The 17,620-nt window shown below is 53.9% G+C and overlaps 1 protein-coding gene across 13 annotated transcripts in view; it reads right to left on the reverse strand.

Moving 5' to 3' along the window:
- Nucleotides 1–17,620, reverse strand: part of ARHGEF2 (Rho/Rac guanine nucleotide exchange factor 2) — a 43,301-nt gene that overhangs the window by 12,732 nt on the left and 12,949 nt on the right. For 3 of the 13 annotated variants that reach the window (XM_081120721.1, XM_081120726.1, XM_081120728.1), the window contains exons 4-9: nt 16,622–16,739; nt 16,014–16,053; nt 14,798–14,891; nt 2,909–3,053; nt 665–732; nt 270–333 (exon numbers count right to left, since the gene is read on the reverse strand). In XM_081120721.1, coding sequence (XP_080976847.1) covers nt 270–333; nt 665–732; nt 2,909–3,053; nt 14,798–14,891; nt 16,014–16,053; nt 16,622–16,739 — 529 coding nt within the window. Of the gene's footprint in view, nt 1–269; nt 334–664; nt 733–2,908; nt 3,054–3,242; nt 3,452–10,514; nt 11,312–14,797; nt 14,892–15,027; nt 15,049–16,013; nt 16,054–16,621; nt 16,740–17,620 lie in introns of those variants that run through there. The other 10 variants (XM_081120725.1, XM_081120733.1, XM_081120732.1 and 7 more) reach the window with 7 other exon arrangements.

Genomic DNA, 17,620 nt, shown 5'->3' on the forward strand with positions numbered 1-17,620 from the left:
CCGCCAACACCCAAGTGCAGTGTAAATAACAATAATAATACAGGGTGTGGCCAGGCTCAGATGACCAGCCATCCCAAGTCCTCATACCCCTTGGAGTCCCCTGTCCTGCCTCTAAGCCCGAGAGACTGGACATCTCACCACCTGTTTCCAATTAAGGGGAGAAAGGAACTGTGCCAGGGAACAACTTCGGGGGGGGGGGGCAGCAGAGCCCATGGGCTGAAAGGCCTGGGGCCCAGGGGCCCAGGGGGCTGCACTCCCTCACTACTCACTCTTACTGCGGAGTGAAACCGACTGCAAGGCAGTGTTGTTCTTCAGCAGCGCAGCTTTCTGTTGCTGTGAGACAGAGAGCAAGAGAGATACCAAGAAGAGCTGTCACCCAAGAGTGACCCCATAGGCACAGGGCAAGAGCTGGGCAGCTGGCCCCCTCAGGAGAAAGCTGGCGTGATGGCTAAAAACATCAGGGTGGCTGAGCCCAGTGCTGGTGACATAGGTCTATAGCAACAGGCTGGCCCCCGTGGGGCCTGAGTAGGGTTGCAGGTCTGGGCTGGCCCACGGTCAGGAGAGGGATTAAGGAACACAGGGTAGGGAGTGAATGAAGAAGGTATGAGGGTACCGCACACTCACTACCCTCTCCCCCAGCCCTCTGCCCTCCCTGCCATCTCACCTTCTGCTTGACCTTGGTACAGTTGGCGAGGGTGTCTTTACAGCGGTTGTGGATAGTCACATTGCAGGCTGGGAGGGTGGGGTAAAGAGGGTGAAGGGAGGGCCGGATGGTACAGGACAGGGTGCACCCATCTCCCCCTGGCCACACAGTCTCAGAGACTGTCCCCCCTTCCCAGACTTCTCAACCATCACCACACCCCAGCCCCTCTCCTCCCACCTCCCCCTTCCTTCAAGCAGGAAAGAAATTTAGGGGGTACAGGTGTTGACTGCAATTAAGCAATCAGGGCAGTGGGCAATCCTGACTCAAAGGTGACCTGAGGGGTGGACTGGAGGGAAGAATGGGTTACTGGCTGCCAGAGATGAGCTCAAGAAGCACAAAGGTGGTTGAGAATGACAGATGGAAGAGAAGACGCCCACAGAACAGAAGATGGCACAGGAGCAGCTGAGATGGGGACTAGGGGCTGAGGGGGGAATTAACATTCCCAGAGCACCTAGTAAACGGTCCACATTTACTTGGTCCTAACAACCCTTTGAGGTAGATTCAGTTATCCTCGGTTCACAGATAGGGAACCTGCCCTAGAGAGGTTAGGTTATCTGCCAGAGGTCACACAGCTAGAGGCAGAGCTGGGATTTCACCTCAGGAGCGCCTGAACCCAAAGGCTGTGCTCTTTCCATTGAACCACGCGTCTGCCCATGAACTCTAGCAGGGCCTAAGCAGTGTGAAGGCTGATGGGCCCAGGGGTAGAGTGGGGACAGGCCCAGCCCTGCCCCTCCCCTCCACTGCTTGCCTTCAGCCCTGCTCAGCTATGCTCGCTCTGCCTCCAGTCAACCTGCCTTGTCTCTTCCAGGCCTCGGAGTCCTGTTCCCCAACTAAGGCAAACCTACAGCACTTACACTCCATCTGCTTCTCCCCCATCACCCGCCCCACACACCTTGCCATTGGGTAGAAGGAGAGGAAAGGAAGAGGAGCCAAGCCTAGGCACTGGAACCACTGGCTGTCCCTTTCCCCTGACTTGTCCTCGGCCCTTGTTCCTCTCCAGCTTCCCCTCCCCCATCCAATAACACCGGAAATTCTGCCAACTCCTTCAGACAATACCCAGCACCATGCTCACTTCCACAAATACAAGGCAAGTAGGGTGGGGCAGAGGGGCAGACAGAAGTGAGGGCAGGAGCTGCCCCCACCCTCCTGGAGCTCCCTTCTCCTACCCCTAGCACCCCTTGTCTCTGGAGTGAACCTCCGCTTTCCACCTGCTCTCAAAATAGCACTTGCTGGCTGCCCGCCTCACCAGTTCCCCTGGCAACAAGCTCTGGATTAGGAATTTTGTCAGGTCTCTAGAGGGATCTAGATTGGGGTTCCCTCCTCATTCTCATAACTCTAAGATAAGCAGCGAGGAAGTAGGGAGCCCTCACTGGTTCTTCCTGGGGGTTCCTTCTGCAGGTCCTTAGGGATTTAGAGGCTAGGGCTGTCCTCCCACTATTCAGCAGCAGGTCACAATGCCTCAGGCCTGCTCTAATCACAAGCAACTGCTGGCCATAAATTGTGGGTGGGGGTATGGGACAGGGCAGGAGCCCTCTGAATAGGCACATAGACATTTGGAGAAAGAAGAACTGTACTTCTTAAATACTGGGCAACCCGCAGATGCAGGTCAAGGTCAGGAGTTCTACACCTCACCCCCCAAAACACACACATCCTTGCTATGATCCCTCTTTCCATTGTGTAGCCAGTCAGACTAGAACGTGAGACCGAGGGTCCTAAACACATCTTCTGCTTCAAGCTGCAGAGATGGAGAGATTTCAAGCCCCACCCACAGTCAATAGAAAGGGAGCAGCAAAGGGCCCCTGAAGGCCTGAATGTCCAGTTCTGCCCAGAAGATAGGCAGAGTCAGCTGCGAGTTCATGAGCTTGCCACCCAGCTCCCCTATCCTCCCTGCACCTGCCCTCACATGCATTCCTGCTCCTCCAATCAGTTCCCCAGCTGTTCAGGAGCCAGGGACACCCAGAGGACGACAGCTGCACTGGGAGCCATCCTAGTCTCCCCTCCCCCACATTCCCAGCTAGTCCTGCTTATGCCATATTCCGACTGCCACCACCCCTCGGCGGGAGGGAAGGGAGCAAGGGATCAAGCATCTGGCCTTGGCATTTGGACCCAGCTGGGGCTCTGAGTGGAGGGTGACTCCTATGGACCCCGTGCAGAAAGGGCAGATGGAAAGATTAGAGTCAGAGTGACATTCAGGGTCCAACTTACTTGGGCAGATAAGGGCCTCCTTGGCTGTGATGCTCTTGTTACAGGCATAGCACATGGTCATGCCCGACACGGAGATGGTGGTGAAGAGGTGCCCGTTGGTATAGCGGGCATCCTTGGCTTCCTTCATCTTCTCCTTTTCCCGGGCCTGTGGAAGGGGTGAAACAGTAAGTGAGGCTGGAAAATGCCAGAGTGCCTGGAGAGTCCCGAGAGACAGGCCAGGGAGGAATGTCCGCCTAGGGATGCCGGAAAGACCCCACTGCCTAACGCAGAGCCTGCCGTAGCTCTCCAGGAATGACCAGGCCAGCCCTGAGGACCCAGCTGGCCCCTGACCTACCTGGCCTCTGCGGCTGGGCTGCCTCCGGTTGCCACTCATCTCCCCGGCTCTAGACCTCGGCGTCCTCACTCCACCTCCCAGCCCTAGTTCTGCTCACCCCCAAGCTGCTGTGCTCTCCTCTCTGTGCCAGAGGAATATGCGCAGAGAGGAGGGGAGAGCAGGCGAAGCAGAGGGTGCCAGCTCACCAGCGCTTTCAGATCTATGGGAGTGAGCTCCTCTTATAACCATGACAACCAGTGCTGGAGTCGCTGTCTCTGTGGCAGTCACAGTGGGGGGTAGGGGAAGATCCCCTTATTAGATTGGCTGAAGGGGGCAGAATGCCTCCATTGGCACCCCCAACCCAGAGTCAGGATCCCAAACTTCTGACTCTTCTACACACACTCAGCCAAGGGACAAAGGGACTGTCCACTAACCCTGAAGGAGGAGGAGCCTGGTTTTGGTCTTGGGTCGCTCTTCTTGCTCTTTAAGGAAGGAAACTCAGCTGGCTAGGTGTCATTCCTGGCAGGAAGTCTCTCCTGCAACCTAACTTTTATCCCTCTCAAACAACCCTCCAAGGCCTAGGATAGCTCCCTCTATTCCTCCTCACACAATTAGTCTCTCCCACCCTAGGAAGTCCCTTCTGACATCTACCTTCCATCCTCCAGCCCTAACATCAATTCTTCCAGCTCTGCTCTCCCTTGAAATGGGGCATATTGTGTGTCCTTCCTCAAAACCTCAGACGCTGGCTGTTCCCGTCTCTGCTCTCTTCTCCTGCTCCCCTCTGACCTCTGAACCTCTTTACCTCTTTTCTGTCCCTCCTCAAGCCCCTGGGCTTCCCTGAAAGCCGGAGAAGGTGAGAAGGTGGGATACCATCCTTCCCACCCATTCCAGGACCTTTTGCAGTGGTCACCTCAGATCCTGGATTTTCCCTCCACTCTTAGAGGAAGGAAAGCAGGAGCGGGAGCCGACAAGACCACCCTCTAAGGTTTCCCAGCCTCTCAGAACCAAGGAGTGCCTCAAATTGCTGAAGCTGAGGGTATGAACCCCAAGTTGGAGGACAATGGCTGGGGCCCTGAGACAGAGAATTAGAACTCAGGGGAGAGCCCTGGACCTTAGGGCCGAGCCCTGACCCTCAGCTCCGGCCACACTAATAGTTAAGAGGTGGGGGAGGAGCAGAGACACACAGGTCTGGTGCTTAGGGTAGAAAAGGGAAGTGTGGAGGGGCTGAGTCAACACTACAGGGGCCAGAGGGCACTGGGTCACAATGCCCTAACATGTCTCCAGACGACTTCCTGGTGGCCCAGGATCCTTTTCTCTCCTGCCTCGGCTCACAGGTCCCAGGTTTGATGGTGATAAGCAGAGACCAGAGGCCTTAAGGTCACTCCCTACCTCCTCTACCCTTCCACCTTCCACCTCTGCCTTCCCTTTCTCACCCCTTTCTCACCGTGGCCTCTCCGTCCCACCTCCTCCACCTAGGCCTGGTTAAGGAAGCTGACCAGCCTCTAACTCTAGCCGCCAATGTTCCAGTGCCCACCTACTGGACCACTAGAAAATTCCCCCTTTGGTCTAACCTCCATCTGTCTTGCTCTTTGGAAGATCAAATCCTGCTCTGAATAATAACCTTATAGGACCTCAAAGACCAAGTCCAAGTATTTCTTTCTCACTGCCATACACACTCTGTTCTCTCCTCCTCTCCCGCCCTCCCAGCCTTCTCTATGACACAAAGTCAGAGCATTTATTATGTTTGACTTGAAAGCAAGCAAATAATATTGAATGTCAATTATAATTGAAAATTTTTTTAAAATACAAAAGCAAGCAAACAAAACCATGAATATTAATATAATAATCATATTAAAAAGAGCAACATGTCTAAATCAAGGTCAACTCCAGAATGGGCCATGCTACAGATCTGCCCTAATGACGCTACCACTCTCCCCCCCTAACCAGACCTCTGCACGCACCTGGGAAGAAGGTGGAAGGAGAGAGAGGACTGGGGCTGCCAGAGAATGGGGTCTCTAGTGGCCCACCCTCTCTGGCATCAATGGCCCATAGACCACCCAGGTACTCTGTTCCCAGGCTTCTCAACCTCCTAATACTCACCCTCTCTCCAAGTGACCCCCTCTCTAGGTGGGCCAGCAGTGGGCAGCAGCCGCAGCAACAGCACATCCCAACACGGGCACTGCCAAGCAGCAAGCAGCCCTGGCACTGCCTAGTGCTATTGTCCTGGAGGCAGACCATGCCCGCCCCAGGGTTTAGGCTGGTGAACAGGAGAACACAGGGCCTGCTCACCAGGGGTGCCTGCTCCAGAAAAGCAGTGAATGGGTTTGTTTGGTTCTTTGTCCTACTCTTTTCCAGGTATTCTTAAGATAATCACATTGGTCTCCCATTTACCCACCCACCAGCAGGACAAACCTTCACCTCCACACCCCAATCTCTCCACCAAGAAAAGGGCCCATTCCTCCACAATCTACAGCACCCACCACCAACACGCAGAGGCCCTTCCTGCTTGATTCAATACTCTGCTGCCCAGTGTCTAGAGTCATTCTTTCTCATAAAGCCTCACGGGAAGTCTCTCTTTCTGCACAGCCTTCATCTACACCATTGCTAAACCAAGGGTAAAGCAAAGAAAGCACCCAGCACAATGGTTTGTATACAACAGGCACTCAATAGATGTTTGGAAAGAAGGAAAGGAAGCAAGCAAAAATAGGTGAATGGATGGATGGATGGATGGACACCAAAACAAAGGGTCCCAGAAGCACCCTCACCCCTGCTCTAGGGGCCCTCATTTCTTAGATTCAGAGCATTCAGTCCCCTCTCTTCATTTCTCCTTTTCTCTCTCCTCCTGGAGGGCTCCCAGCTCTTCTCTCCTCTTACTTCCTTTGAGCTTAGACCTGGAGGCCAGAAAGCCAACCCAAACCTTCCTTCAATGTCATCCCAGACCTTGGTCACTTTTTGGGGGGGAAAAGATGGGGTGAATAGCAGGGGGCATTGTGGCTGGAGGGCCAAAAACTCAAAGGCAGAGGCTGTCTCCCCACTTCTCTGGCTTTGTCTCCTGGGCTGAAAGAAGAGGAAAACAGTAACATACATGAAGGACAAGGCAATGTCAAAGCCTGGACCTTGGCTTCCTGTGCTCCCAGCGGGCAGCAGGGGCTGGCAGAGCTTATCCAGGAGTCAGAGCCTCTCCAAGGCAAAGCCTAAGCTCTCATGTCCCTGCTCCTCTGTCAGGTATATCCAAACCAAGAGCTCTAGGGGAGTCACATGGTACTCGGAATCACCTCTGCTCCAGCTGCAACTGGCAGCAGCCCCCTCCTCAAGATGGTGAGACCTCTCTCCAGGCCCTCTGTATGGTGACCAGAAGACCCTGGAGGGTGCCACTAGGATTCTAGTCATCTGGGGCTCAGTCCCTGGCCAGCAGGGGTACAGAGTCATAGGCTGCAAAGGACACTGAGTCATGGGGATGAGCTATAGGGCTGGGAAATGAGACAGAGGGTTCCTGGCCATGAGACTGAGAAGGGGGTTTGGGGATGGTCTCTGTTGGGCTCTGTCCCTTTATGAGCTTCCAGGGACAAGCTAAAGGAGGCTGAAGAAAAGGCAGCCAATCGAAACACCAAAGCTGGACACATAACACAAAAAGATATCACTGAGTACACAAAGGCACTTAATAAATGCTTGCTTGATGAAGAGGCTCAAACATCGGACAATGGGGGTGGGCACACTGGTGAGCAGAAGAGGGGTGCTAAGGGTCATCGGGAATAAAATCAGGCTGAGACCCAGGCATCCTGGACCCCAGCCTGCTCCCCAACCGGCCACACCTGTCGGGTCAGAGAGAGAAACCAGCAGAGGGAGTGGGGAGTGATGCAGACAGACGGGCATTTGTGCAAGCGAACAATAGCTGCGCCAGGACTCCCTGCCCTCCTGGCACAGGGCAGGCTGGTGGAGCTGGGAAGGGGGCAGCTGCTGCCTGCAGGCCCCCTCCCCCAAGGAGATATAAACAAACCCAGAAAGGTCCAGCCAGCTCCTCTCTGTCATTTCTCTTATCGGCTCTATGAACCCTGACCAATCTGCTCTCTCAGGCTCTTGGAGGGTACTTCAAACCAGAGACTGAAGCTAAGAATGGAATAGCTTCCTCATGTCCAGAGTACGAGCCTCCTACTTTGGTGACCACCATTTAAAGCAGTAACGCAGAGCATCTGGGGACAGTCAGACAGACATGTATACATATACCCCAACACAGGTCATGTGCATGGACAGAACTCATACATTCAGATCTGTCCCTTCCCTGATTCCAAAGTCAGGGATCCAGGGAAGTGAGAGGGACTGAGATCAGAGCCTCTTAAATCCTCAGGTCAGCCCCAGCGGGTTCTTCTCTAGGCTCATCCAATTCCTCTGCAGTCACTCAGTGACTTCCCTAAGCTTTTGGCTCCCTTCCCCCATCCTCGCTTCTCCCCTCCCCCTCAGCTCTTTCCCTAACCTCCATGACTCCTAGGATCTTTACCTATGCCCCCAAAAGCTTCCACCTCCTGGGGACCCAACTCCCCAACTTTTCCCCCCAGCTGCCACCCTTCTCAGCTGCCTCCTGGGCTCACCCACCCTTACTCTGCGGCTCCATTCCACGTCCTGCACACAAAGCCAGCCACCCCTCCATTATTCAGGACAAAGAAACAGCCTTTCTCCCTTCTCCCCACCCCACCTGCCCTTCACACTCCAATGCTGGGGTCCTAGAGATTCCAAGGAGACCCCCCAGCCTCTACAGCCACCCCTGGACCCTGCTTGCTCCTAGGCAGGAAAAGACCCTTTGTTCTGTGAGAGGCGTGAAGGTATAAAGCTCAGGGTTTGGGGGAGCAGAAAGGGAAGAAGAGGGCGCTAAGGAGAGAAAGGGGACCTCTGGGTGTGGGGCCCGTGAAGGTAGGAAGTAGAGCAGAGAGAATTGAGGGGGTGGAGGACTGAAGACAGCCTGAGAGAACAAAAATGGACTGAAAAGGGGAAAAAAAAGCATGGGGAGGGAAAGCCACACAGAAAGACTCTATGAGGATGAAGAGCGAAAAGGGCAGGTTTGACTTAAATTTCTCCCTCTACAAGGAGGTCCTGGGAAGTAAGGGAAGGAATGGGGGGTGGGGGTCAGGGCTTAGCTCTGAGCCATCCCCCCAATAGGTAGCAAGAGAGACCATCTTCCTCCAATAATCTCATTTCCACAGGCCCCTCTCTACTTCCCACCACAGTATAAAAAGAAAAGAGACAGCTGGTGTGCTTGGGGGAGGGGGGAAGAGGGGATCCAGGGTTTGTTGGCTAAGAACCAACTCCCCCCTTCTGTAACCACAGCTTTCCGGAGGTGGCCCTCCTCTTCCGACCAGCCCAAACTGACAACCTCCAGTGGCCTCTTTGCCGTCAAAAATCTACCCACTCAGCCCCCACCTTCCAGCCAGATTCCCAACACCTACCCCCACCATGGCCACCCCAGGACTGAAAGAGCCAAGAGTCTAGATTCCCAGTTCCCCACTACCAAAAAACAAACAAACAAACCATCAAACCCAGGTATCTGACCCCCTAGCTCCTCCCAATAATGCAAAAAGGACCCCAAGTATCTACCCTCCCAGAACTCCTCTCTATACCCCCTCTCCAGGTCTGCCCCCCACTGCCTCTCCCATTGCTTTCCTTTTTAGGGTGGAACCAAATTTCCGTGGTTTCAAAAACCTCTCCACCCCCCTTGGCTCTACTCCAGGGTCTCAGCTCAAACTGTTGAAAAATAAACAGACTTTTAGAGCTGGAGCCTGGCCTGGCACAGGGCTGAGAAGAGCCTTCCTGCCACCCCACTGTTTCACCACACTTCAGCCACCTCTCCCAGCCCTCAGTTTGTCTTAGGCCCTACTCAAATCCCCAGTTGTTTTCCTGTTAGCAGAATCTTATCCCAACCCGTTAAGGAAAAGCTCCAGGATGGAATCTTTCCCAAGTTAACCCCAAGACAGGTAGGTAGGCTAGGAACTAGGAGTGGGTGGGTGGATTTCGGCCATCCTTGAGGGCTCCGAAAGGGTACTGCTCCCTGGCCTGAAGATGGTGGTAGTCATCAGCATAGGGTGGGAGCCTGGGGCAGGGCACTGGGGTTTTGGGGTGAGAGAGAAGCCAGTGATTAAGCCAGTTATGGGCTGCGTCCTGGCCTCCCTGAGAATGGCTCCAGTGTGGGTATACCCCGAGTGACTGGGAGGTGCTGTCTGCATGCACCACCTTCCTCCAAGCCCTCACTTATTCATCTACAAACCAGCTTCACCACTTCCTGGGGTCTGGCTGTGGAGAGGTCTCGGCCTTTGGGGAGCGGGCCTGAGTACAAAGACAGGGAGATAAAGGATACTTGGAAAGGAGTAGCCAAGACGTCATGATGCGAGTGGGGAGAGGATAATTATACACCCAGACTCTTAAAATGGTAGGTGAACATCCCCAGACGAAGAAATAAGGGAGCTGGGAGACGGGGAGGAGTGACAGAGGAGGCACAGTGCCCAGTGGGTCAGAGTAAGGGTTTCAGGTTGTGAGAATGAGTTTGGAAACTGGCCAGGCGGACAGGGATGGGGGACCCTGTGTTGCAGGAACAGGGGTGCTCAGGGACGCTAAGGATGGAGGAAAGGATCCCAGCTACACAAAGACCTCTGCTCCCTCCACCTGAGGGTGACTGCTAGGGGACAACTAAGCCGGCCCTGACCCCATCACCCTCCCACCAGAGAGGAGAACTGAATCACAGCTGGAAAGTCCATTTGCGAGGAGGGGCTGACTTTTGTCTGGGAGGCGTTGGAGGTGATGGTGGGAGGAAGCCGGGAAACTACCCCCTCCCGCCCCCTCCTCCGGATGGCGGGGACAAAGGGGGAACAACCGAGCCAGCGACTGGGGTGTGGGGACGCAGCTGAGGGCAAGGCGGTGGGAGCCAGGCGAAGGGGGTGCCACAGAGCCGTCGCCACCCCCACCCTGATACACTCCCCTCCCTCCCGCTGTCCCTTACCCGAGCAACTTTCTTTCGTAGGGCCCCAAACACCCGGTGCCGCTGGATCGGAGGCCACCAACGCCAGGTCCGCTCTCCCCCAGACCCCAGCGAGGAGGTGGAGGTGGAGGTGGAGGTGGGGCTGGAGCGTGGGTCCCTCTACCGTCCCCCTCCCCCTCCCCAAGTACTCGCGGTCCCCACCCACCCCGCCCGCCTCCCGCCCAGCGGATGCTCCCCGGGTTTTGGTGCGGGGACACTGGGGGGAGGGGTGCGCCTGCGGGCGGGAGTCGAAGGGCACCCTGGGGACGCGGGAGGGGGGTTGGAAAGCCCACCTTGCTCGCCAGCTCTTTGCTCCGCTCGATCCGCGCCCGCGTGAGGGATTCGATCCGAGACATAATCCCCCAATGGGGGGAAGCCGCAGGGACGCTGTGGGACCCCGGCGTCCAGCTATTGTGGGGACGGTGGGGGACGGGCTGCCCCGCACGCGTAGCTCGGGGGACAGGAAGTCGGACTCCCCTCGCTGCACCCGCGCCAGTTCCTCAAACCCGAGTCTCCACCCCCGCCCGGCGCAGGAAGGGGAGGCGGGGCGGAGCAGGGCGGGTGCCAGCCGACCGACTGCTGGGGCTGGGCAGGGGCAGCTCGGAGGAGTGAGCGGGGTCGTGGACTGGTTGAGGGCCCCTCCAGCGCCTGGAACCTCCCTGAGCCCCGGGGACCTGCCTCTGAGCTCTCGACTTTCTGAAAGCCACCCCTGCCCAGACCCGCAGCCCTCACCCCACCCCAGGTCCCCCTCCCGCCGCCCCCCCAGTCGGCAGGACTTAAAGACCCGCTGGCCGGAGGGCTCCAGCCACCCCCGGTTCTCGAGGGAACCCGCAGCCAGTTCCTTCCTGGCCCTCGGGCCCGTCGAAGCTGGCGGCAGATGACAGACTCCTTTTAGACGGGGCAGGGGTGGGCACAGGGCGGGAAGCCAAAGGGGAGCTAAGGGCTGGGTCTTTAGAAGGCCTGAAGGACAGGAGTCACTTCCAGACGACACCGGGAGGGGGAGAGAATTCTCCCGCCAGCCCCACCCCTCGGGGACCTTCCGACCGCACTCTGTCCAGTCACCTCTCCTATCTCAGCCTCTGCCAAATACCTGCGGGGTGGGGAGGAATTTGCCACCGTTAACGAAAGCTTAGGAGCTGAGGAAGTCCTTTCTTGTGTCTAACTCTAGTTCTCTCTGTAAGTTAAGCCAGAACTGAAAGACCAGAAACCAGCCTGCACCAGTCAGGGCGGCTGGGGTAGGCCAGTCAGTCTCTCCGCAGGAAGGCTGCTCTTTCTGGACCCTGTGCCTCAGCCCCGAGGCCACCTCCAGCTTTGGCCAGCTTCCTGCTACTGGGAAAATTCTTCCTCCACTGGCTAGCTATACCCACTCACACTGCAGCTCATTTCTGCCTTCTAGGGTCTCCCATTTCTCTGGAGAAACCAGAAGCATGGAATGCCCTGAGACGCGGAGCATGTTTGCTGAGTCCTGCCCCATTCTGGTCCCAAAAGGTGTAGAGGAAGGAGGGGGGAACCCTAACCCAGATCTAGTGGCTCCCTCGCCCAGCTGGTGGGGCAGCAGGGCCAGGCTGCAGGTTTCAAGCCCAACTCAACACTCTTGTAGGTGCCAATTTTAGCTTCTGCCACTATTTTGGGCCCCACTGCTTCACCACTGGCTGAGCTGGTTGGGCTCCTCACCCACAGCACCACCCCCATGCTGCTCCTCTGGCTTCCCCTCCTGCGTAGCAACCCCTTCACCTCCTCCTTCACCCATTTCCCTGTCAGGATCCTTATATAGCAAAGACCAGAAAAAAGGAGAGGAAAGAACCATGCTTGTTCTAGGCTGAATGGAAAGCAGAATGCAGAAAGGGCTCTTCCAGGGCCATGAGAAATGCTGATTCCTCCAGGAGTGCACCCACAGGAGAGGCCTCCTGGAAGGCCCTGAGAACTCCCCCAAACCGTGGGTCTAGAGGCGGCTCCCAGGCTCAGAATCCCAGATTTACCTATTTGCACCCCCCCACCCCAGTGAGCAGCCAAGGCTGAAGAATGTACTAAATTTAAAAACAGCGAGAAGTCAGGACCCTGACCTCATGGCTCCTCCCACTAGAGGCCCAGGGACAAGAAGTGGGCCGGGACCTCAGCTTTTCTCCCAGGCCTGCAGTGGGAGGGTTCTGCAAGCTAAGGATGAAATCTTCAAGGGCCAAACTCTGGCCTGAGAACCCAGTAAACCTGAGACCTGAATCCCAAAGTTTGCTGAGGGATCTCTCAGTCCTCAAACTCAACTTAAAAGATTTCTATGAGCCCTGCCGGGTGTGGCTCAGCGGTTGAGCATCGAACTAGGATCTAGGAGATCGAGGTTCGATTCCCAGTCAGGGGCGTGCAGGAGGCAGCCGATCAATGACGACTTTCTCATCATTTATGTTTCTATCTCTCTCTCCCTTCCTTCCTCTCTCTGAAATCAATAAAGATATATTTAAAAAAAAAAAAAAAAGAAGTCTCTGTGAAAGAAGAGGACCTAACCCTCCAACCCTTTCCTGTCTCCCACCTCAGTCTTCAGTCTACTTTCCATCCTACCTGCTGTCCACCATCTTCTTAAGCTCATTTAACTTAACACATATGTCCCCCACATTTCAGGGGTGGGGAGACCATTCCAGAGAAGAACCTGGTTGTTAGAATCAGAGTCATGGACAGTAAGTAAACAGATGGAGCCACAGGGATACCTGGGCCCAGGAAGAAGCTTGCTTTTCTTATTACTCTGGACCTTATGTATTCTGGGAGCAGATGATTAAGACATAATTGACTCTGGTGGCCATCCATCAGAAGATGGTGGAAGAAGGGAAGAGGGGGATAAACTGTTATGTTAGCTTTACTGACCTGCAGAGGCAACATTATATAGTTAAAGCTCTAGGTTTGCAATACAGCTCCACCTCTTACTATGGGTTCTTGGGCAAGTAATTTAGCCTCTAAGTTATCTTGTCTTAAAAATGGAAATTAAAATATTTATCTTTCCCCGGGTGTTATAAGAATTAGATAAGATGACCTCTGGAAAAGTGTTTTTGTCAACTCTACAATGCTAGTCAAATAGGAAGGAATACGCCACTTCCTTCTCACTGCTTGACTGGGCTTCTCTCCAGCCCCACCCCTGAGTTACCTGCTTACACTGGGAGGAAGGGGAAGAAGAGATTTGGTGAGGCGGGAGAACACATTCCTGAGGGTGGAAGGAAAATGGACCAGGAGGTGACGGAAGGGGGAACAGGAAGACAAGACAGAGACCCTGGTGCGAAAAGGCTGAATGGGTCAATGTCCTGACTTACTCTGGAGCTTTCCTGCTGCCTGTCTGGGCTCCAAGGTCTCTGCCCGCATTCCTCCTTACCGGGTTACTCAGCCCCTCACCAAACTGTTAAGCCAAGGGTGGGCAAATAACCCGTATGGTCCCCTAACATCTCCACTGCAGGAAAAGAGTGTGATTCTGCCAACAGACTCTACCACCCTGAACTGAGCCAGAAAGCCTGTGGGGAGCTGGGACTCAGACCCAAGTCCTCATGTTTCCTTTGTTCTTTAGAGAGCTCTGCTCCCCCATGAGAGAGGGGAGGCCTCACTGCCCCATCTGCCCTCTGCTACCTCCAGTTTTAGGATTTTCCAGCTGCTCCTCCTCTTCTCAGGCTACTTGGTCTCAGGCCTCAACTGCCCACCTTGGCCTGTAGTGAGAAGGTGCTATCTCTGCCTTTCCTGTCCACCCAGAGGAAGAGGAATCTCGGCTAAAAGGCTGGCAGTGGAGAGAGCCCTGGCACTGTGGGTGGGGCCAGGAGGAGCCTGGACAACCTTCCTGGCTGAGACTCCCATGATTCTTCCAGGTGAATGATGATGCTCTGGGTTGTCTCTCAATGCTCAGGAGCTGCCCTGGGTTGGAAAGTATATGCATAATCGGGGAGACCACCAGAGGAAAAGGTGAGAGTGGCTCGTTCTGCCAGTAAATGAAGAAAGTGGATATGAATTTGAGCAGCAAGCAGTGCTCCCAGTTTCACCAGAGCCCAGGGTTGGTCATAAGGAAGAGAGCAATATGCCTTCACCTGCCCAGGGTTCGAACTGCACATGGCCTTGCACAGGCGACATGCATGTGCTTCCTAATCATCTACGTTCCTGGCTGCCACTCTGCCTATAGTCTAATTTCAACTCCTGTGGCTGCTGTATCCACCCATAAAATCATAAGCGTAAAAGCATTTTATAAACCCTAATACTCTATGAAGAAGTAAAAAGTATGGGTATGATTTCTGCTGCTGCTCACCTCTCAACTATGTGAAGTCTAAAGAAAAGGGAGGGCTAGTCCACCTTATAGCTACTGAAGCTCCCAGCTGTCTCTTCCAGCTGTCCACAGCCGGCTGCTAAGCTGCAAGCATGGGGAAAGCTGGGGAAAGGTGATTTACTGCAATATAGGGAGGAAGGCTGGGAGAGATAGCATGTATTCCCTTAAAACTTGAATATTGCCCTGAGTCTCTGTCTACCAGGGGAAGCTGGAGAGGGAGCAGACGGTGGGGTGAGGAGGAAAGGAACTGGAGAGGCAGTGGGTCCCAGGCCTCCTCCTTCCCCAGCCGACTCCTACCTTGGCCTTTCCGGTCATGCCCAAGAGGAAGCTGAAGGTCCTTCGCAGGGAGGAGCCTACCCAGGTCGCTGAACCCTGTTCCAGTTGGCTACAGCTGCAGAAAGAGAAGGGAGAGATGGTGGATGAAGCTGCCGCGATAAGGAGAGAGAGGAGAGATATAAGGGGAAAGATTCAGAGAAAGGGTGAGGAAGAGAGAGAAAGGACTCAGACAAAAATAGTCCAGCCCCCACCTCCTCAGACTTCCTAGATGTGGACACTACAGTTTCCCAGGCCCCTCTATTTATGAGAAAAACTCCAGGCTCCTCCCAGATAAATGCAGACCCACCCCTCCTACTTAATGCAGGCCCAATCTCCTCTCTCAGGCTGCTCCCAACGGAAGTGATATGGGATGGGGGCTCTCTGGGGTGACATTTTCCCCTCCTAAAACAAGAGCCTTGTTACGACCCCCTCTGCTGTTTGGAAAGGGCCTCTGGGCCTAAAGCCAATAGGACTGAATTTCCTGGGATTTCATCAGCCCCATCCCATGAGCTAATCCCAAAGCCAGAGCCAGGAGTATGTGTCAGCTAGAGATTTTCAGGACTGCAAATCAGAGCCTGATATCTTAAAGGGCCCATTAGTAGCTCCCACGCCTACACTGTCTTAGAGGGCTGACCCATTCCAATCAGGCTTTGGCTGTAGAAGCCAAATAAACAGGTGCTGATTTTGCATGCTTATTGACATAGTTATTGAAATCTCCCAGCCTCCACCCAGATTCCTGAACTATGCCTTCAGCCCCTGCCCTCTCCCCTTGGGGTTCTCCTCAGGGCTGCTGCCCAGCTCTCCTTAGAGCCACTCGCCATTGGTCAATTACCGGAGCCATCCAAAGCTGATCCCCGTCCTTGGTCACTGTCTCTCCTTAAGATTGTCCAACAGCCCAACGGCCTGCTCACCTTTCTAGCACTGACAACAACAAGCAGCTCCTACTCTCTTTTATTTAACTGACACCCTGGGGTCTGAATACTCCTTTTCTCTCTTTAATTTCCTCCCCATCCCATGGGCTACCAGGAACCTTCCAGAGCCCTCCCTGGCCAATGACCAGAGGGTCAATTCTATGCAGCTCAGGGAGAAGGATATTTGGAGGTCTTTGATCAGAAACGTTAAGGGGATCAGTGTTTTAGAAAGCATTGCCCCTCCCCCATCTAGGCCTTTGAAGGACTCCAAATCCCCCCAAACTTACCTTTGGCTGAAGTTGGCAACAGAGGACTGGGATAAATTTCCTGCCAACACAAAAGGAGACGAGAAGTATCCAGCTGAAGCCAGACAAAGGCGTCCAGGGCTGCCTCCCCCACCCCCTCCACCTGGATCAGGTTCCCAAGCTGCAGGTGCATGTGACGCCATTCCGGAGGGCGAGCTCTGGGGAGTAGGGAGGGAGGGCGGGGTCTGAGCAGAGCTAAAGAACTTGGGAGCCAGGGAAACAGAGCACCAGGGTTATGTAGAGAAGGGGGCTGGGGACCCAGTGTCTCAGTTCTGTTTCTGGTGAATGGGGAGGGCAGAGGTTTCACAGTGAGCTCCCAGTGCCTCATCTTGAGGACAAGGTACATTGCAGTTAACTACCCTCTATCTCTGGTGATATGGGAAGCTGGAGAGTCTCAGGCTGTCCTATGTTCTCATTCATTGGTAGGAGAGTGTCAGAATGCCAGTCCTGAATTCATATTTCTCATTCAAATAAAAGCAGTTTGGGGTTTCCCAAGATATATCTGAACCCTAAACAGCTCGCCCTGAGGAGTGGTGGTAAGACAGACAGGGGAAGTGGCTACCACTACTTTGCTCCCCACTTTGACTCACCAGCTGGATCCGAGCCACCCAAGATGCAATTGATGCCACTCATGGATACAGACTTCGAAAGCATGCCAGTGGTTGAGTGGTCCAAAGGGCCAGCAGCTGGATGACAGGAACCCTGACCCTAGAATCAGGTCAAGAATTCTCACACAAAGATTAGGTTTCATCCATCTCCCCCATCCCCATGGTCTTCACTTCCCCACATAGCATGGCCCTTCTTCAGGGTCTCAGGCCTTTCACCACCACCCCCAACACAACCCATATCTGAGATATTCCACTTGAAACAGCTGGGAAGTTCTTCCTGCTAGTTACCGGTCAACACTCTGTGCAATTCAAGCCCAGGCTTCTTTAATATAGAAAACATCTTAAGAAAGATTTACCCTGAGTGGTTTCCAGAGATGACAACTCAACCTATGGAGGCCAGACAGGTAACGAAAAAAACAAACAAACTGAGGTGTTCTGGGTTTAAGACAATAAGGAATAAAAATATTTATAAACTGCCTGGCCAGGCATGGATCAGTGGTTGAGCATCAACTTAGGACCCAGGAGATCGGGGTTAGATTCCTGGTCAGGGCACATGCTCGGGTTGCAGACTCGATCCCCAGTTGGGGGCGTGCAGGAGGCAGTCGTCAATGACTCTCTCATCATTGATATTTCAACTCTCTCCCTCTCCCTCTCTCTGAAATCAATAAAGATATATTTAAATATATATATACATATATATATTTATAAACCACACACCCAACCATTAGAAAATACCTTTTTTCCAAGCCTACTTGGAACATCATAAAACTGACCAAATATCAGGCCATAAGGCAAATTTTAATTTCAAATAATCTGTGTCATAGAGATCATAGGAAACAACCCAGAAGGCCCTTTCCAGTAGATAATGAATCTGTGATAAATTTATACATTGAAATGCTATTCAACAATAAAAATGAACCAACCACAGCTCACCCAACAATATGAATGAATCTCACCAACATAATGCTGAGAGAAAGAATC

The sequence above is a fragment of the Miniopterus schreibersii genome (genome assembly GCF_964146895.1).
Source record: "Miniopterus schreibersii genome assembly, chromosome: 19".
Taxonomy (NCBI): domain Eukaryota; kingdom Metazoa; phylum Chordata; class Mammalia; order Chiroptera; family Miniopteridae; genus Miniopterus; species Miniopterus schreibersii.